At 33.8% G+C, this 22,090-nt stretch overlaps 1 protein-coding gene across 1 annotated transcript in view; it reads right to left on the bottom strand.

The window, feature by feature from the left end:
* Positions 1-4,858: 4,858 nt before the first annotated feature.
* The window catches only part of LOC113495370 (5-hydroxytryptamine receptor 1-like), a 146,255-nt gene continuing 129,023 nt past the window's right edge, over positions 4,859-22,090 (bottom strand). Inside the window, exons 5-6 of the mRNA XM_026874061.1 lie at positions 9,604-11,008; positions 4,859-9,310 (exon numbers count right to left, since the gene is read on the bottom strand). Coding sequence (XP_026729862.1) covers positions 8,570-9,310; positions 9,604-10,572 — 1,710 coding nt within the window. The 5' untranslated portion in view covers positions 10,573-11,008 and the 3' untranslated portion in view covers positions 4,859-8,569. The remainder of the gene's footprint in view (positions 9,311-9,603; positions 11,009-22,090) is intronic.

Here is a 22,090-nt window from a genome sequence, read left to right as displayed (position 1 = left end):
AGATATATATATGCATATATATATAAGTTTAAGCTTGTTTACATTAGAAGTAACGAAGTCTCAGAGAAGAAACAAAAGAGATAGAGATAGAGAATGGGTTCTAAGCAAAGCAGTAGCTGAAGTCCTAGAAATTATGACACCTAAAAAAAAAGAAAGAAATACACTTACAAAAAATAAATGAGATCCCACCAAAAACATTAAATGTAAAAAAATGCCAAGTCTCTCGATGCAGTCTTTCCATCGTAAAAAGTTTTGAGATCTCATAGAAGCCAAGTCCTATTCAAAATATTTTGTAGTTATAAATCAACATTTAGTAATTGTATCAATAGTTTTCTTTATATTATAATTATAGTGACTTGGCAATGAGCACAAATTAAAAGCTGCTTGATGCCTGGAATTATGTGCAAATGTTACTGACGAGACCAGTGATCAGATTATTTGTTATGTGTGAATCATGATGGTCACTACCGACTACATGCTCCAATACAATAATTAAGAATACCTTACGGGCCATCGCTTTATGAAAGTAAATGAATCGAGAGTACACTAAGACTGACTGCCGTTGCCGAAATTCGGTTGGGACGACACGGATAAACCAAAAGAAAATTAATTTTGTGATATTAATGTTTACGCATGCGGTGTGTGTAACTTTCAACTCCTACAAATATGCCGTTTTATTTGTTTCTTCTTGTGCTCATTGCCAAGTCACTATAATTATAATATAAAGAAAACTATTGATACAATTACTAAATGTTGATTTATAACTACAAAATATTTTGAATAGGACTTGGCTTCTATGAGATCTCAAAACTTTTTACGATGGAAAGACTGCATCGAAAGACTTGGCATTTTTTTACATTTAATGTTTTTGGTGGGATATTTATGTCTTAAAACAGATAAAAGCATTGATTTGATATCCAAAATAAAGTAATCACTTGTTAAGTAACTTTTTAATTCATCAACGTAATTTACTCGAATTGCAAAAAATAGAGACGTTACATCATAAATTTGACGACACCTGTACTTTTTGATAAACATTCATTTCTTTAAAATCATAGATCTTAAATTGAATAATTTAATTGGCCACGACTCACGTTGTCACAAGAATTAAAAAAAACTAGACTCAAATATCTACAGCTATCTGTATAAACTTTAGTTTGACAAAAAACATCTAAGAATAATATCTAGTCTTAGACCATCCTTGATTGCTTACAAATTGGACAGCACTCCAACCCAACGTTTACCGATTTCACTTGAATACCGTCTCCTGATTCGCTAAGCTATCAACGGTCAATGCCAATTTACCTTTGACTCACAAATTGCTCCTGAAGGTCTACCTCGATCATTCAAAGATGTGTGATCTGTCTCATTTCAAAAGGTGGTGGTAGATCTGAATAAGTATTTATAAATAAGCGGAAAGCTTGAATCTAGATTCTGTATACCATTGACTTAAGAATATGAATAGGTGAAAGGGTTTTGCTAGTTATGTGCGATGCATGATTTGTAGATTAAACCGATACATGTAATTATTATTTGATTTCCTGAATATTTTTACCGGGTCACTGGATACTTTTCTACCCAACCGGAGCCCTTAGTTAGCGTGCCCCAGACAGTCACACACAATGTTAAATGTTAAACTTAAAATACCCCTCTTTAGCAAGAGCTTATGATATTGAAATAGCCTGACCTTTGGCAGAACATGTCTAAAAACCATCGCTAGAAAATCCTCTTTCAAATAAATGAAAATCGCGTCAGAATCGGTTAATTTGTTTAAGTGCTATGGTGCCACAGGCGACTGTTTGTACGTACACAGACACACAGAACGTCTAAACCTATAACCCTCTTTTTAAGCCGGGGTTAAAAACGTAACAGACAGACTGATAATGCCGATCGATCTAATATTCGACAAGGATATGTCTGGATTAAATACTCATCCGCAAAAACGAAAATCCAACCCCGACAGAGTGAAATTTACTAATCTGTTACAAAAAATAACATAAACTGTTAAATATATGAAAATTTGTTTCGATAAGTGACGCGACTTTGGCCTGTTATCAGATACACATTTGAGGGTCTTCTATCACCGCTTACGATTTCTAAGTTGTTTCTTAGTACAGGGGCTAGATTTAACAATTGAAGAACAATTGGCTTTCAAAAACTAGATCAATGAGATTCCTTTATTCCGATACTGATCTGAGGGATATTTCTCTCATTTATTTATCTTGATTCAAAAGGATTGTTTGTATCGTTCCCTGGTTTATTTAGTATGAATAATTGATCACGAGATTCGCAAAGCCCGGTACGATTATATTCTGATTCTTTTATACTTCATTATTATTATTTAATTTTCGTTGACAAATGATATGGAAATGTATGTTAAGGCAAAATAAACGAAATGACATACTTTGGTGCGTGTGGAAGAATTGGTCGTGTATTGTATGTTAATTGCAGATTGCCTTTAAAACTTTTCAAGGCTTAGTTCTTTTGAAATGCAAAAAAGAACATATTAAGAATATCTACTTACCCGTTCAGCTGCTATTATCCGTAGTATAGCCGGGTTTATCATTCCCTTGACCTGGCCACGGACCCTCTCCTCGTTCACTCTTCTCGGTAAGTTTTCTTTACTCAACAGATTTCCACGCACAATTTCAAAGTCCTTTTCGCGGTAAGTAAACATTGGCATCGTGCTTTACAACAAGTATACAAGTATACATATTAGTGAGTGATACAAAATCACGCGTTTGAGTAAAATATTTTTCTAATAAATTGTTGTTGGCTTTTGTTAATTCGTTAGGAATACTTTTTAATGGTATTATAAGTTTTCCTCACTAATGAATATACAGAAAGAGCTGTGTATAGGATGATCTTCAGTTTTTTGAAAGACATAGGACCATTATATCAAAAGTTGAACTTTAGCAAATAAAAAAGCCTTTTATATGTTGAAAACAAACTTCTCACAGTGTAAAAGATACAATTTCAGCATTTAATGGCAATTTGTATACCTTGGCAAGCATCCAGCTCTTTCTAAAGAAACCTTGAAGGTGACACCCATCACCGTCACTCAGGTCTCATACTAATTGTTTATTTATAACAAGTGTTACATAATATTATAATTAATAACGTAATAATTTATTATTACATAATGTGACGTAATATTGTGCAAGATTTTGAATAAGAAATAGATTATGCAAAAGATAAGTGGTTTTTGATTTTCTGATTATAATTTACATGTTTTTATTTTCTTATCTCGGTTGCAAGAAAAAATAACTCTTGTTTTTCTTGGTTGTTTAAATACCGACTATTTTTTTTAGGTTTTTTTTGTATGAAGGAAAGATCTTACTTCATAGATACCTTCTCTGCTGTCCTTAGGTTTGTTTCTTCAGCTTGCTTATTTTGCGTAAAATACAATAAAACCTCTTTCAGATGAAGTTGTTTTTTATCCTAAAACTATTCATTTATGTATCGAAACCAAAAATAATCATAAAAAGTTACTTACAAATTAATAGTGTGTAACTATCACAATAAATTAAAATATAATGTGTTGTTTGTTAGCCAAAATGCATCAAAATATGTAGTTTATACAAACTCAAATAACATAACCGCAACTTCGTACTACGCAGTCAGATAACCACGAGGCTGAGAGAGGAATCCTGAGCAGTACTTTAACTAATCTTATTGGATTTCAAGCAGTACTCATTAAAAATAAAATGGTTTCGCGGAAGGAAATTAATATTGGAGCTTTAAGTCTTCTTAACGTTTGCGGAACTTCTATCCATTTGGTAATAAAGTTAGTTAATCTAATGGATTTCTGAAATGCTAATTATCTCTCCTTTTCCCTGGCGCATTTGATTCAGCTACTAGTCTGATCGGATCCAGCTGAATACCGCATCATAACGCGACTGTAGTCTCGGAATGTTCACTTTGTCGTAGGAGACAAATTGAGCAAGGATGTATAAAGGTTGCATTTAAAAAATCCATTAGATTAAGTAACTTTTTTTTTAAATAAATAGAATTTTCGGCAAAGATTTTATTAAAAATGAAGGCTGATTTCGCAGTTGTCGTGTTGAAGACCTGCGGTAGTGCCTACCGAGCTAATAAAAAAAACAGTTTGACGCCAGTAGAGTCTTACATGAGTCTCCCTAAAATCTTGCTTGCTTGTGACGTATTTCGTAAACTTTATACACAATCGTGACGTCACGCATAAATTCCACTTGAAACAAAACAAAAAAAGATGCGTATCTATTATTATGAATGAAACTACAAAAGGAATATTGAAAACAAAAAAAAATACATTATACCAATTGTATGTCCAAATAAATGATTTACTATTGGTTGTGTTTGCCAATACAAAAGTAAGGTACAGTATTGATCTTGCCAAAACTTATTTAGTCATTATATTCACTTATTCTTTAATTAAGCGTCTGTGTTAATGAACTTAGCATGACTTGAAGAATTAATTGTGGATCAACGAAGGTCAGGAAAGGTCATTGTCAGGTGTTTTGCTAATAAATAACTTCATTCAAAGTTTTTGTTAGATTTTAAATATATCGCTTCATTGTGTTTAGTGTTTGACGTCATACAGATTATGTTTAATATATTTAGGTAGTGTAGTTGCCATGGACATGTCTTTTTAAACGGTATTTTTATTTATTGAAACCGATCGATCTTCGGATCTGTTAAACCTTATCTGGAATCAACCAATTAATAGTGTTATAATCTTTCGTCCTTTGGTAAATGGTACTTCACAATGAAAAACAGACTCTATGCTTGTCAATATTAAGTTCCAAATCCATTGCATTTATCCAACATTGAGATTAAAGTAGGTAATAACCAGAATACAAAATAAAACACGAGTAAATCGAATCTAATTTTTATTTCGTCGCTTTTAGGACCCTACATAAGAAAAATACAACAACGCCAAAAGATAAGAATTCAATTCGTTTTGCTACTTTGAAAGTTTCCATACGTCGACCATGTACACTGTTACTTGTAATACATTAATAGGCCTAGACTATAGTTAATGATGACGATTTAAGCGTCCATTGAAACATTACTACTACTGCTCTTATTTACTTCTCATACAAAACGAGTAATGGTTACTAAAGACTTTGTATGGCGATATAAACACGTGTTTCGTTCCTATTCTTAATTCAAATATTTCTTATTCTTAAAGGACTTATTTTATTTTTTAATATTATTTGACATTTGTATGTATAAGGACGTGATATTACAATTTTTTATCGATATATTTGTAACTTATAACTTATTTGTAGCATTATGAAGTGTAGTATTTTCAATAGATTCTCTACATAAAGAAAGAGCGCGATCGTTAGTTATAGCTCCAGTTCTCTCTATTAGAAATTGGATCACGACATCAAAATATCGCAACACTAAAATCGATAAATGCCGGAAATTAATTAACAAACTACCGTACGTCCCTTGAAAATCTACTTATATAGAATTAACTTAAGCAGTAGTAATATCTCAAAGACGACGGATAAGACAGCACTTAATACTACGTGGCCTATACAGTATCACAATATATCGAATATCGATAAATTGTAAACTATCGATACTTTTACATATTATGACATTTACATCACTTTAGAATATATACATAAATACATATTTAAAGAATACAAAATGTTTAATGAAAATAAAAATGATTTGTACTTTACGAGCTCTATTTAAAACAATATTAAATTATTTACATTTATGGAGGTAAAATAAACTTTGGGATATTATGAACGGTAACTGAACTGGGTGTTAAGTCCATCATAACTGTTAAACGAATGCTGACCTTTTGCGTAATGGTATAAGGATGTTTTTAGCTTGTATTGAATGTGGAATAAAATTAGCCATTTTCGTGTTGTTTCGATGTTCGGTAATATAAGTCCTAGTTAAATATTTTCGGTTCTCCGTATTGCTGTAAAAACATTGAAGAATAATATTATTTTTCTGAAACAGAATATCAGATTACTTACACGAGAATAAACCATTTTTAATGATTGGTTTAAGATAGAAGTTTGATATATTTTAACTTTTTACGATACCGATGATAGGACATTTAAATACTCTACACAAATTGGGAATTTAGTTCTGGAAAGTAATAATTTTCCGAGTTCCGAAAATGCTGACTTGAAAGCTGAATGTACAGTCAATGTTATCAAATCGACTGACCACGACTTAGTGATAAATAGACGAACAGACAAACAAATAATCATAGCACGTGAAGCACAAGGCGACATCAATAAACTATTTTTTTGGATTCTTAACTTAAGTTTATTTATCATTATTAAAGCGAGTCAGCGCACTATACTGTGTAACGTTTAGATCCACAGTAGCAATGGTATAATAGAAAGTACTTTATTGAACACTATAGAATGACGTCACTTTTACACATGCCATAAGACAATGGACGACGGACTTAACATTCCCTGTATGCTCAACGTTGAAGATAAAAAAAACTCCATTAAGTTACAAAACTGAAATAAATAACTTTAATTATATTACATTCAAAATTTCTATTTTCTCCAACGTTGATAAAAAACGACAATAATATAATTTGAATGGCATTATATGGCATTAGTCTAACAAGATATACAAAATGGATATTATCTAAAAGTACTGAGAAAGTGGTCGATTTATAATTACAACTATTTATAAACAACCACTATATACACATTTGGAAAGAAACTACACCAAAGAAACTTTATTAGCATGTACTTTATTAATTAAAACATCAAATTGAACTGTCAAATTATTATTTTTTCCAAGCGTAGTTTCCCCACACGATTTCTGCAATATTCACTTATTATTTATACTTATATAACCGTATTTCATTATTAATAATGTCATTAGTTATTAACAATATTTACAACACTGACTTTTGTTCTAATTAATTCTAGATTTAGACCGTCTTTCCACCACAATAAGTAGGATAAAAACATGTTTTTAAAAACGAATAAAATCGCTACATTTATACCAAACCTTACAGCACCTTCACTAGTAATATAGCCAAGTGGTAAGACCGTTAGACTGCCAAGTTGAAGGTCGTAGGTTCAAATCCCGACACACTAATGTCTTTTTTTTAATTCCTGTGTATATCGCGAAGTAATCATCACGTGCTGAAAACGTTTGTAGAAAACATCGTGAGGCACAAATGACAAATTGTTAACAAGCAAGTCTTTAAACTACATCAGAGTAAATATGACAAATTCTGACACCAGAGTGCCCATCAACCATATAAAAAGATAAACACTCCTATTGATAATCCAATTCTATTAGTTTTTAAAACATACCCCTCGCAAGCGAATCATGGTAGAATAACTGTCTAATACAAGTAAAATATATTTAATATTACGTATCAACAGATGGAGTTAAGAATGGATATAGAAAAGTAATGATTTAAGAACACTACTTAGAAGCACTGAAAATTAAATGAAGGTGTTGTTTTTTAGAAATATAAATCACTGATGGTGACAAACAGTCAGTCTAGACAAGAGACCCTTCTAATGTCACTAATAATGGTAGAAAGGGCAATATGTGACAAGTCACGTGACATACATTTATGACTTCAATACATTTTAGCAACGTTATCATAATTCGTGATAAAAGAAATGCCACTTGTCTATTGGCTGTGGTTATGTGAAGAAAGTAATCATATATCTAAAATCCTATTACAATTTGTTCAATTAATTTAATCTGGCAGTGCCTATTATTATTATTAATATTATCCATATTATGTAGTTTGCAATATGCTTTGCTTCTAATACACATACAATTATACATATAATTATATTATATGAAGATATATCTGATAAACTATTGAAACAAAATGTCAAACTGTACATTAAAATAATTCACATCGAACCTAACCAGGAATTGAATTCTATATCTACTATCACATGGATTAATACTTCTGACTAATTTAATGTCATACATATACATCATTTACTATGTAACAATATAATACAATTCTGTTATTAAAGTTTATCAAATTCACAACATCTTATACGTAAAAAACTTCGCGTTTTCAAGTTTATACCTCTTTGGTCATTCCAAAATTATTTAATAGTAATACATTCACATCCCATATATCTATTTATTTATAGTGACGTAATTTACCATGTGACTTACCCTATCTACTTATGATAAAATCTTATAAGTTACTTGAGGCCCACTTATATCTGCAAGAGAAGATTGATTCAAATCACTGAGTGGATCGAATCACGCACATACAGCGATAATACTGACAAATGATAGTGATGATACATCGTCACGATATCTTCGCCAAACTAGATGATAATTAGAAATATTTACAAGTACATCTTAAGACACTCAAGAACATTCTGCTTGCAGATATTAAACGGCTTGACAGATGTACCTTACATCAAAGGAAACCTCGAGTTTAAACGAAGTAACGACTAGTTGGGTAGAAACAGCCTTTTATAATACACAAGTTATTTAAACGAACGAAACCGAAATAAATCAACACTGTTCTATATAAAAAAAGTCTTAATTAGATCACAGTATCTAGGTCTCTTGTATCGACCTCTGGCATTGTCAATCATAGAAAACTCTCCGAAGCTCTGGTCTCCTCTCGATCGACGGCAGACACGATCTCGACGCCTTCCTCATAGTTATGCATTTTGGTAGTATTGTTGACACAGTAGTGTTGGTCAGGGTCACCGTACTGACTGTGGTAGAACTCCTCGCGCATCATGTGGTTCAGATTCGAACATCTGAAAAACAGGATTTCTTGGAAGGGCTTCCTGAAGTCGCGGTTAAGGGTTGCGTAGATAACGGGGTTGAGAAGGCTGTTGAGGTAGCCCAGCCAGAGGAAGAGTGCGCTTACTGCATCGGGGATAGCATCCTCTTTTACGAATGGTCTGAGGAGAGCGAGCACGAAGAACGGCAGCCAGCAAATGACGAACGCTGACATGATGATACCGAGTGTTGTGGACGCTTTGCGCTCTTTGGCTAGTTGGAAGCGAAGCTTCTTCTGATGCACTGCGGACTGTGGATGCAGCAAATCTTTGGCGATGTGGCTTTTATGAGCAAAATTGGAAAGCGACGATCGGATTCGGTTAGTCGCTGTATTCGTTTTAGTACTACTTTCGGAAGGCTGTCTTTGTCTCTCTTTCACTTGTGGTTTCCCAGGCACTAGCTGTGTTGGTGATCTGTTGATTGTGTGGATAGGCTTAGTAGGAGTCTTTGGGGGCTGTAACATTGGGCACTGAGACTCGTTGGACTTTCTTTGGCTGCTGAAACACCTCCCGATAGTGCTTTCTGTTTTATCTACGCTACACTGTAACAAAGAAAATGATTGTCATTATTTTCATCGATTCATTCTATTTTTGAGTAGAACTTTTTTGTTAAAATTAAAATGTTAAAATAAATTAAAATTCGAATTAATCCATTTGTGAAATAAGATTCTTTAGTTTTCCAATATAAACTGGCTTAATTAATTTACCCGACTTAGCTCAGTCTTAACTATTTAATCTGATTCTAAACTAGCAACAAAGTTTTTCTCCCATTACACTCACTCCTCTGGGAGCAGAATATTATAGTTTCGAAAATAAATTATATAAGTAAGCATACCGTTGTGTTTGTACTGGCTGTGGATCCCCTCGGGGGTGGCGCTGGCGTCGCCTGGTTGCCCAGCAGCTTGGCCTCCGCTGATCCACCATTCTTCACATTTATCTCGAGATAGCAGTGCGTCTCCAAATGTGATTGAGCTCGTTTCTCGTCTTTTACAATCTTCCTAGCAGCTCTAAATATCTTATAGTAGACCACAATCATAACAGTAAGCGGTATGTAGAACGAACCAAAAGTCGCATAGATTTGGTACGCTTGGTTCTGTGACACAGAACAGGATGTTTCAGTCTTCTCATTACCTAGAATTAGGACCGGCGGTAGGGATATGAAGGCAGCGCTCACCCACACGATAAACACACAGAAGAGCATTCTACGAGGCGTCCTCTTCACTCCATACTCTAGCGGCTTCGTAATAGCATAGTATCGATCAACTGAGATCATACATAAGTTGAGGATACTCGCGGTACACGACAGTACATCACTCGATACCCAGAAGTCGCATATAACTGGTCCGAAAGGCCACGTTCCCATAATATCGTAGACAGTCGCTACAGGCATCACTATACACGCCACGCACAAATCACTCACTGCCAGCGACACGATCAAGTAGTTACTTGGTCTTCTTAGCTTCCTAACTAAACGTACAGCAACACAAACGAGGATATTCCCTATAATAGTCCCCACTATAACTATCAAGAATATTATGACCATGAAAATAGTGACAGGAGTGGAATATTTAGAATGCTTGATGTGACCGTGCTTCAAGAATGTCGAGTTGTCGTCTAAGAAGGTCCAGTTGACTGTTGCGTTTGGGTTGCTGACGTTGAACTCCGGGCTTAGAAGTGATTCGTGATCGACTTCAACCGAGGCTAGCGCCGGTTGCAAAAGAATAGATGCCAGTACGAGAAGACACGAAGGTAAAGCAACAAAGCTAGGCAGTGAACAGTAGGAGTTATGACTTTGAGTCGCCATACGAATCCCTGTATTGGGTGACGATTAATTTGTTCGTTATCTTGGCGTAACCATACATTGGTTTTGTTTCTCTCTTAGTATTTCTATGATGCCTAAATTAAGTTAACGAATCAAGTCTGAAATACGACCTCGTCGGGAAGCTTTTTGGTTTTGGAATGGCGCGCTTGATTACAATTGAGAATAGGCTTTAATTGACATATTGCTTGGATTGTGTTTTCAATTCGGAGCAGAGCCATTTGACTGCTAGACGTCGTGGGATTATGATCCTTGCGGCGTTGTTTTACAGTTTATTTTTGCTGGAGGGTATTCTTTGGTGTAGTCAGCAATGGTATGTTGTTTTATTGCGCGAGGAAGGTGGCACGAACGACTGCTACTTCAATATCCCGGCTGCGGATTGCTTCATTAGTGCCGTTGATTGGTGAAGAAAATTTCCAATCTGAAAAGAAAAGATTTTTTTTAGGAATTTATAAAACTGTTTCTTCCGATGGGTTGGTACTTTATTCTAAGACTTTGAATGAAATATTTCATTTCCTTATGCAAATTGGATTCCTTGCCACTATTGTAGCCAGACTACATTTATTTTGTATCAAAGCTCGTTGAGATCGTAATAATAAATCGTGTCCCATGAATAAATAAGACAGATATTTTTGACAAAAAATGCATAAATGTATGGGCAATATTTCTCTTGGGAGTGACCCAAAATGAATGAGTAGGTACAGATACGATAATAAACACGGATGTTTATTTTTAGATCGTTTTCTTCTTGAAAACCCACGCTTTTAGGAAGCGTTATGTCACCTCACAGTGATATCTTTGGCAATATTATAAATAATATATTTTACTGCTTTTAGTGCACAGATTGTTACTATAGATTGAGTATATATTTTTTTTTGTATCAATTTTAAAAATAAAGTCGGTTTAGGTACCTAATATTACTCTTGCCGGAAATTGCAAAGGATAGAGAGGTTTGGAAGAGAAAGGGAGGAGGCCAAGGAGGCCTTTGCATAGCAGTGGAACCTAAAAAGATAAAAGATAAAGATAAAAGACATTTATTTGTAAAACATGAGTATACATGGGTAATGTAAGATGTTATAACAATATATTATTGACCTTCATGTTTTGCTGTATATACAGCGTACAAATTTTTCATTATAATAATCATAAATTTTACATTTACAAATAAGTATTACAGTACAATATAATGGCATATTTTTGCAGGTAATCGTTCAGTTTTTTTTTTTATCGAAACAAAAATAAAATTAATAAAATGGGTAAAAGGTCATAAAATATTAGGAATCTGTTAGAAAATCTGTTAAAGTATAGTAGCACCTGTTAATTAAGTATTTTTTCAGATGTACTTTAAAAAGTTTTAAATTTAATGATTTTATTTCTTTTGGTACTTTATTATAGATTACTGGAGCCAAACAAAGAATGCTATTGTGCATTAATGCAGTGTTTGACCGTACTATGCAAAGTTTATTATTATCTCTTCGACTACGACTGACTACATCCGAGAGACGGCTAAATAAGTTTGGATTTGTTTTAACAAAGATTGCAGTTTCATAAATTAATAGACACGATAGGGTTAAAATTTTATATTTAATAAAGTACGGCTTGCAACTATCTATTGTATCTAGTCCGAACATTGCCCTAATGCACCTTTTTTGTGATTCAAACAATCCGTCTTTGTTTGTTGAGTTACCCCAGAATAGAATGCCAAACCTTAAGATAGAGTCTACAATGCCGTGGTATGCCGTGACTAGTGCTTCTGAATTTACGATCGATGAAAGTTTCCATAAAGCATACGACGAGGAACTTAATCTTTGTCCTAGAACTTAATCCTAGAATAGGCTTTGTATATAAAAGAAAATATCTTCATAAAAATGTGCCTTAGATGTGTCACGTAGATACTATTAGCAATTCATGTATATATGAATATGAATGTATCACAATTTTTTACATTATTTTAATATTACCTAGTTATTACTGTTATTATAAGTATTTAGTTTTCTAAACATATATTAAGTGTAAATAAGTAAGTAATGTGTTAAGAAACCGCACTATCGCATTAGGGTTTTAAGTTCCTGTAATGATGGACGTAAGGGAGATTTTTAATAAATAAATAAATTAAACCAACTAACAAAAGAGTAAAAGACAATACATCCCAAAATATAATCCTCGTAAGCTAGTCAATTCGTCGAAAGCGGGCACATCGACGCGATGGCTATATCTCCCTTAATTGTCGTTACGTCGTGAAACAGCGTATTTTAACTGAAACCCATTAAATGAAGCGCTGTGTCACGGCCCTATATGAGAGAACGTTCCGAACAATATGTATCGGGCTCTGCTATTTTAAGCAGGAAATTACATTTTACATTTTGCTTAACACAATTTGGTATTTGACTTTTATTAAGAATCTAATTAGGCCGTCAGATAGATTTGAATGGAAAGGATACGTATTTTTGTAGCGTAAACGAAAAATTAAGATGACTTAACTTGAAATCTAGTGTGACGATTCTTATCAGTAAACTTACACCAACAAGTGACGTCATTGGTCCCTTGTTTTCGTATGTTTCACTAACTTTGATGCGTTTTGTCGTCATTTTTATCGATTTTAAAATTATTAAACTGTTTGATACTCAATTATGAAAAGGTGTTGCAAGTGATGTTTTTTTTTTAAGTTTGTTGTATTGCTTAGTGGTTTCTTAGGTTTACGCAAATTTTAGACATTGAAATAAAACTACGTTCGTAAAAGTGTTTGTATTTCAATTGTTGTATTGCTGTTTGGGATACTGTACTATAATTAAATAAATGCGTTTTGTTGCGGAAGGCTGCTGGGACAATGCACAATGGAATGTTGACTAAATTTCTTTCTATTTCAATATTGAGGTCTATTTCTTTATGACTGAGTCGTTATAGCTTCGCAATTAAGGAATACTAAATGAGTGCATTTCTTGGCAGTCAGCCTAGTTAGAACTAGAGGTCAATTGCATCTTTGGTTTTCTAAAGATTAGTATTTGATATAGACTATTCTTTGCCTTGAGTTATATTTAGTCGCTATTGAAATATACTATTCGAAAAACTAACTGAAACTTATGCTTGTAATTTTAAAATAAGTGCTTGTTTCTTTTATCACTAAGAAAAATGGATTATATTGTCCTAATCAGTGTCATTCCGTATAATTATATTGATTTAGCAGCAAAAAATAACTAAGTGTTTAATATTTCATAAATAAATAATTACTTTATATTTCACTTTTATCATCTGTTTAATTTTGTACGAGAAATTTAAAGCTACGATGGTATTATAATAATAATATGTTCATCAAAATGTAATACCGTTTTATAGTAAAATTGAGTAGTCTTGATAATGCTCAAATTGCATATTGCTTGTTAAGTTTCCCTCGAAAATAATTGTTGAATATTAAAACCGGTTCCCATCCGAGTTTACGCGTCAATTTCTGAGGATTCAAGATCCCTATTCATATTGTTCCAGTTAGTTTATTAACTCTCAACAATAGTCTTGCAAGTATGAGATATATGAATCGTTTCATGTTGAAGTATTCATGTGGCTTATTGTTTAAAAGTCATACCAAATCTTTCTAACAATAATTAACTGAAGAAAGGTGGAGTGCAAGACATACTGCATCGATAAGGGTTCAGTACAAATAGGGTAAAAAAAAACCAGTTGTAATTGAAATTGGCGAGCCATATTAAATTTATAACCGTACCATAAGGTACGGTTATAAATTTAATATAAATAATATTATAAATGGTTATAAAACCATCATTTTTGTTAAGGCAGAAACAGTAATAATTATATCATTGCAAACATTTCAATTGTTTTGCTATCACGGTTTATCTGATGCATCCTTATGACCGGCATACGGTAAAGCAGAGAAGATTTAGAATTAGTAGTAATAGGGTTCCGTTCTAAGCCTTTGCCTACTAAAACCTATTGAAAAAGCAATTGCACCGTGCAAGGAACTTACAAAAGACAAAAACAAAATTCCATATTATTTTGGCTTATCAAATTTGTCTTCACTATTTTAAGTCCCAATACTCCAACGCTTGTGTTTACAACATAAAACAAAAGAAAAATACAATACCGATTCCTCAGCAGTTTTGACTTCGTGCTAATCCTATCTCAAACTAAGTATCTTCCATCATGTTCTGTCCATACAAATGGGCCATTACTTCACAAAAGGCTCGCAAACAATTAACCTGAATGATATCCATCGCACATAAGCAGTTGTACGATAAGTTCCATGTTCCTTTAACGGCGGTAGTGACGTAATTATGACCGTGTTCGCCATTTTAATTATTATTTTTACGAGCGACAGTGGTTGTTAGTGACATAAAGTATATTTTCGTGTGGTCTCCCGTTTAGGTTGTATAGTTTCCTGATTAGTTTAGTTTTAGATGTGTTTTCATGGGAAGAAATTAGAATGTTTGCTTTTAATGCAAAGATCCAATTGAATTTGAAAAAAGTAATTCTTGATTTTGATTCGAGATACATATTTTTAGATTTCTACTCATGGTAAAAATTCAAACGGTTTGCTTAGAATTTAAAGAAATTTGAAGAATACAGTTTATTAATTAAAAAAGGAATTAATTTAATTCCAGTCAAAAATCAGTTTCTTTTTAGTTTTAGAAACAACTCCTGCTCTATGGAATTTAATTTTGGTATCGCGAAGGGTTTCCTAAACATTTAAGTCACATGCACAAGACTCACAACAAGCGTTCTTGAATTATACAAATGCTTGTCCTTCACGGGGATCGAACCCGTCACACGGATTGAGTTTGGCGTGGTGACCTTTACCGCTCGGCTATTCGTATAGGTGAAGCGTAGTGTTACAAGTAAAGTAGTGTTTTAAGATTAAATTTAATTTGAAACCGATTAAACGGCTTAAATCTACAATTTATATTAGTGAAAGTATCAGAAGATTTGCAACAAAACTTGTAATAAAATTCAGTTAGAAACGCACAAAAAGTATAAAAATAATATTGTTAATTATTCCTTAAACTGTTCCGGAATAGAGCTGGGCAGGCCACTTGGCGAGACGAAGTCCCGGCAGGTGGACTAAGGCGGTGACGGCAAGGTGGACAAGACAAGGCAAAAGAAGCGTCAGTCGTCCGGGAGCAAGAAGGGTCGATTCGAAATAGTGAAGAAGAGTCGAATATCGTATAGGCATTTTTGAACAATACATACACAATAATAACACTTTGGTTTAAAATAAATTGTCAATAAATTATTGAATTTATTAGCTATTGTGCGATTCGGAACATTTGTCATGGTAACATCTGTTTGATATAACGATTGTGTAGTACCTTGTGGGCCGATTTGTAACTGCTCTAATGATGAAAGGCTATTGCAGTGTGGATTCTAATTTTAGACGCGACAAAATAAATTACGTAACTAGAAATATATTTTTTAATTTTGATGGATGATGTAAGATAGAAGGGAAATGTTTGGAATTTCAAAGTTTGTGTTTGTTTCTTAACTTTCAGTGTAGCTAATATAATCTTTTTTTTTATTTGAATGAAACAAAGGATCCCGTTTTAAGACATCTCGACTAATGATTATCTTTCTCTATAAGTAAGCTGTATAATTGTTAGTTAAGGTTATTTAATTAAGAAAGAAGGCTCAAATAGCTTTAATGTTTTCAATACACAATTGCAGATGAGTGACAATATCCGTATATTTTTATTTTAGGAAGAAAATCTGAATCTATCTATATACTAATATATAAAGCTAAAGAGTTTGTTTGTTTGTTTGTTTAAACGCGCTAATCTCAGGAACTACGGGTCCAAATTGAAAAAATATTTTTATGTTGAATAGACCATTCATCGAGGAAGGCTTTAGGCTATAAACCATCACGCTGCGACTAATAGGAGCGAAGATACAATTGAAAATGTGAAAAAACGGGGCAGGTATAAATCATAACTTATATCTTCTACCCACGGGGACGAAGTCGCGGGCAACAGCTAGTATAATATATTGTAACGTGTATAAAAACGTCACTTTTCTCAGCGACAGGCCTTCCATCCCTTTAAACAATATATTTCGTGAGTTATCAGTTTGTAAAATATCTGGGAGCTGATTTATTGCGTAGTGTTTTGTTTTCGAATAAAGCCATTGTATTTTTAAAACAATGGACGCTGAAAGGTTAATTGATATCTGGGTGTGCGAGGTCGTGATAAAAGAAACGTGGAGTTACTTTTCAAATGTTTGGTTTATTTGGATGGACCTTATTTAGTGCTAATCCGGATTGATATTGCATAAAAAAAACGATTGCCAAATTTTTTTTTGCGGGTTTTCTATGTGAGAACATTTAATTCGTTAACTAAATAAGACACAGACATTTAATGATATGTCTAGCTATTTTGTAAATGTAAACCGAACAGAGCGCCACCCAAACGCATACGAAAAAAAACATTCAAATCGGTTTAGCCGTTTTGGAAAAGTTCAGGGGCAGATACACGTAGGTACATTACAATTATGTATGCATAAAGATTAAGCCAAAATATTATTTGGTTGACCCTCAAAAAATCAATACCAAACTTTATTTGGTGGGTAAGTATAACTCAGATATTTACTCTCTTTTACGTCATGTCATTAAACGATAATGTCGAACACATTTCCTTACAGTTTTACTATAATTCTTTTCACACGTCCTACTATCACAAAGGCAGTTCCCGTAAGTTATGGATATGTGACGTCATGACAAGTGACGTCACGTGTCCGATGTATTTCGGCGTCTGTAACTAGGGCACAAAGCTTTGATGACAACATCTTGGCTGTGATTGGTTGAGTTTTGGGACAAAAGAGGTCTGTTTTGTATTTGTTCATTGTAGTTTCGAGGTGGTAGTTTTTGGGTTTATAATTGTCAGAAGTCTTAGGTTAGGGTGTTGTGACATGAGACTCAGGTATTAAATAACGTTAGTCGTCTTGTTATATTATTCAAAAAAAGTTAATTTAAGGGTTTAATTAAAGGTCCTGCTATTAAAATTAGAAAACCTTAATTATTCTTTCATAAACGATATAGTCTTTATAATATTTTTAATTCTAAAGCTTTTTACGATTTTAATTGTCCGCCGATAAGATCAATGAAAGATATTTATTTTCATTGTAAAATTGCCCAAAACCGCCACTAAATTGGGAAAACTGACCTCCAAACAAACGACCCGGGACAAGGCATCCATGATGGAATAAATCGATCAATCAACAGTTGCGTCAAGTGTTGAAATAGTTCACAAATCAATTGAAATGTGCTAATATTTGTGAATATTGTACATAAAATATTGATATTATTATGTGTGTTTAGGGTTTCGTACCCAAAAGCTAAAAATGAAACGCTATTACTGATACACCGCTGTCTATCTTTCCGTCTGTCATCAGGCTGTATGTCATGAACCGTGGTAGCTAAATAGTTGTGTCAAAAAGGAAACCATTTTTTATTTTTCCATGGCGGGGGAATCCTCATGGTCTCTCGCTCCCTCGGGGGAGAGAACGGGTAGTATCAGACTCTTACTGACAAAACTTTACCGCCGTGTGACGTCAGCCGCGTTTGGGCCTGAAACGTGGTAGCATAGCATTGTGACATATGCCTTTTGTCGAAAAGCATTGTGCTTAACGCTACCAGCTTATGACACTTACATTTCCATATGACTTTAAGAGAACAAAATTCATAATGCGATTTGCCTCTACCGTGACATAAGCACTAATACAATATTTCTCCAAGACAGTGCAGTACAAAACCAACAATAACTCCTCCATAAGGTCTACAGGGAATATAGAACGATGAATTGCTATTTCTCGGACGCTTCGAACATGAAAGGTCTTGAAATATCGATGTTATTGAATTCCGTCGGTCTAGCGTTCATGATGGAATAGAAATAGATGGCTTAAGCACCGCTTAATATTATAGAGGAATAACTACGATGTACGAAGCTCGATAGGTAAAGAGACAATCGATTATAGTGGAGTGGCTTTACTGTTTCAGAAACGTATGTCGGTGTAGGTTTTTCCTTAACCTCTAATGTACACAAACTGTTTGTTTGGTATGTTAATTTGAACGTGTTAATCGCAGTCACTACTGGTCAGATTTGAAAAAATATTTCAGTGTTGTAGCCCATATAGCCCATTTATTGAGGAAGATACACACAGCATATAGATAACGCTTTGATTGATAGGAGCAGAGTAGTCATTAAATATGTAACAAAAACCGGTGAGAAGATGCGTACACTCCATTATTCAGATTTTATAAATTCCTAATCTTCGTAACTACGCGAATGAACGATTTTACAAATCAGTGTTGAGATATCCATTCTCGAGTAAACGCAACGGCGCAGATACTTGCCTCGTCTCAAAGGAACAATGTGTCATAGATTATTAAACAAGCAGAGTAGTACGTTATAAGGGTAAGATGGTTTGAACCACAAGTCCCTGGGTCTATTCCCTAGGTCACGAAAATATCAGTTTAAACGTAACTGTTATAATAATAGGTATTATAATAGGTATCATAATAACAGGTTACATCCTTATCTCTTTGACAAAGTAATTATGTAGAATAGTATAATTCTCTGTTTAAATTGGATTTTCTAAGAGAGTTAGCATGTAATTAAAAATGTTGTCTCTTTAATCATTTATAATATGTTCTTTAGATTTTTGTTTCGTTTATCGAGGTGGTAAAAGATAATTTTATTTCTATATTTATATTGAGATACAGTTGGGTAAATAAGTCATGCTTTTAATCGTACCGCTATTAGAATACCATGTACCAACTTTAAATTACGCGATCAAAAAATTGTATTGTGATTTGGAATCTAGGTTTTCTCATGGATATTTCCTTGTGATGGTCTAGTCAAATACACGGGGCGCTCGCGGCCCTGAAACGCAAAGGATAGAGAGGTTTTGAAGAGAAAGAGGAGAAGTTTGACTAGCTGTGGGATCTAAAACCGGCTATATAAAAAACGTCCTTTACCAACAATAATTCACTGTCGTAACGATAAACTTACGTCTAGTAGCTGTATACTACTGCACGGAGAGCCGAGTGGTAAAGCTCATCGCGCCAAACCCACTGAGCGTCATGTGTCGCGGTTTTGATCCCCGCACAGGACAAGGGTTTGTGTGATCCACGAATGCTTGTTACAAATCTGGGTGTCTTGTGCATGTGGCTTTAATAATGGTGAAAGCTCCCGCAACAGGATTATATATCTACTTGCAGGCTATCTATTTTTCTTAATTTAAAAAAAATATTAAATCAAGAAAAATCCATAATTATGTCTAAGCGTAGTTAAATTTACTATCATTTATAAATTGTATTTGCATTATACCTACTAATGCAAATATTCTAAATTGAATGAGCAGTTTTAGACGAAACTTGGTACACATATAGTTTATAACCAGGATTAACATATAGGATAGCTTTTTATCCCAATGTTCAAATTTCGATTTGACGGGCCCGCGGGGGACTGCTCGTCTAAAAATAAACGACTCAGAAAACATTATAAACTTGAAACTTTCAATTGAAAAAAAAAACTACTTGAAATCAAAACAACAACACTCAAAAAATATCTTACAAACTTGCCACCAAAAGCACCATCCACCATCTATGCGTAGGTAAAGGTCTATCGCATCGTATTCTTTATGATTTATCGTCCCTTGTCCACCACACCCGTTCGACCCTTATCAGCTGCTGTCGGCTTTATTTTGCTGTCTACGTAACCCTTTGTGACTCTTGTTGAATAATTAAAATGGTATTAGTTTGGTCTAATTACGTATGGCTAAGGTTAGGTAGGTGTTGAGATTTGGAAAGGTTTTTGATATTATTTTGTGAAAAATTGTTGTTGAAAGTATGTTGTAATTTTAGACTTTAGATATTGTCACCAACCAACGTGACCGTAACATGGGTTTCATCTTTATTTTTAGCGGTTGTTATAGCACCAATAGTAATACATTATCTGAGACACTTTCAAAAATCTTAGCTTCACGGTAAAGAAGATTCAGCCAACTGATGGACGGAGGGACAGACCGACAGAGCGACAGGGAGACAGATAAAGCCCCAGTAAAACAGGTTCCATTTTTATCCTTTGGATAGAAAAGCCAAAAAATGGACACTTCTTTTAAAACGCTATATAATGTTATGACTGAAAAAATTGAGCAGAATGGATATAAAGCTCAGGGCTCGGCTAGTACGTATTAAAAAGCAAAAAAATAATATCAGCACATACATATACCTTATCTACCTTTATTAAACAAATTCTCTTATAATTGTGTCCCAAAACCACTTCAGAAATATAAGGAGTATTTAAGTACGCATTTCCGCTCCCTAAGTATTTCCTTCTACATAATATTCTTCATTGTTTTACACGCAAAAACTGGAAAAGTGAATAGAGAATTAGGTGGTAAGGGGGGGGGGTTGTATGAATAATGGGGAGGCCAAACCCGGATTACGGTCGGGTCGGTCAAAATGCTGAAATGAAGGATTAAGTAAACACATGTTGTTGAGACGTTGTATCCAAGGCTGGGAATAATTAGGGCCCTTTACATCTAAACCTGAACTTAGATACTATGCAACTTAAACATGTAGCAGAAATTTATAATACACTTTTGGGGTTAATTGTGCTCATTAGATAGCCTGTAGACAAGATACACATATTTTATACACTTTTGGGGTTAATTGTACTCATTTCAGTGCTTGTAGACATGTTACATTGCGTCGAAGGCTAACCCTAATGTAATCACTCAAATTAATTGAACTGAAACGTCAAAGTCACGTGATTTGTCAAAAGGAATGTTATTTCTATTTATTTGAAGGTTTCAAATCGTGATTACGCTAATGCGATTGTAACATTTTGTAGCCCCAGTGCCATATTGAATTCGCCCAAAACTACCTTTCATAAAATCATTTGATTAAAAAGTTTTTTCAGTAAAGTTTTTTTACCGTTTGAACTTTTTGTAAAAGTTACTGATTAATTTGGAGGACGACAATTTTAAAAGTCGATTTATTAACAAAGCTTTTGAATGAAAACTGAGGCTGGAGATATTCTTAGCTTGACAACTTTGTTTTAAGTCGACTCCTAGGAGGAATAGATTTTTAAGTGGCAAGTGTTTTGTTTATGTATGAACACCGATTACGCCAAGACATTTGATCAGCATGATTCTCTGTACGTTTACTACGAAGTAGTCATAAGTAAAAATTGTTTGGTATTTTTACTATTACTATTTTTTCTAACAGTAAAATAACGTAATTCATGTGACACGACTTCGTATAAATTTAATTCACTCAAAGCATTAAATACTGTATTTTTTTATTAGACTCCTTTGTATCGAATTTTAATCCTTTCATCCTAAATTTAATCCTCCTTCCTTTTTAAAGCTAATAATTTCGCTAATGACAGATTGGGGACACCTGATGCTAGATTTAAGGGTTTACAGTGATTACAAAGCCTTTGTATTGATAATAGGGTGCTTTATAAGTACCATGCAGGCTCCTTAACTGATTTGGGTATTC

The sequence above is a fragment of the Trichoplusia ni genome, chromosome 6 (assembly GCF_003590095.1).
Source record: "Trichoplusia ni isolate ovarian cell line Hi5 chromosome 6, tn1, whole genome shotgun sequence".
NCBI lineage: Eukaryota > Metazoa > Arthropoda > Insecta > Lepidoptera > Noctuidae > Trichoplusia > Trichoplusia ni.
The sequence above is the reverse complement of the archived record's forward strand: the minus strand, read 5'-3'. Positions and strand labels throughout refer to the sequence as shown.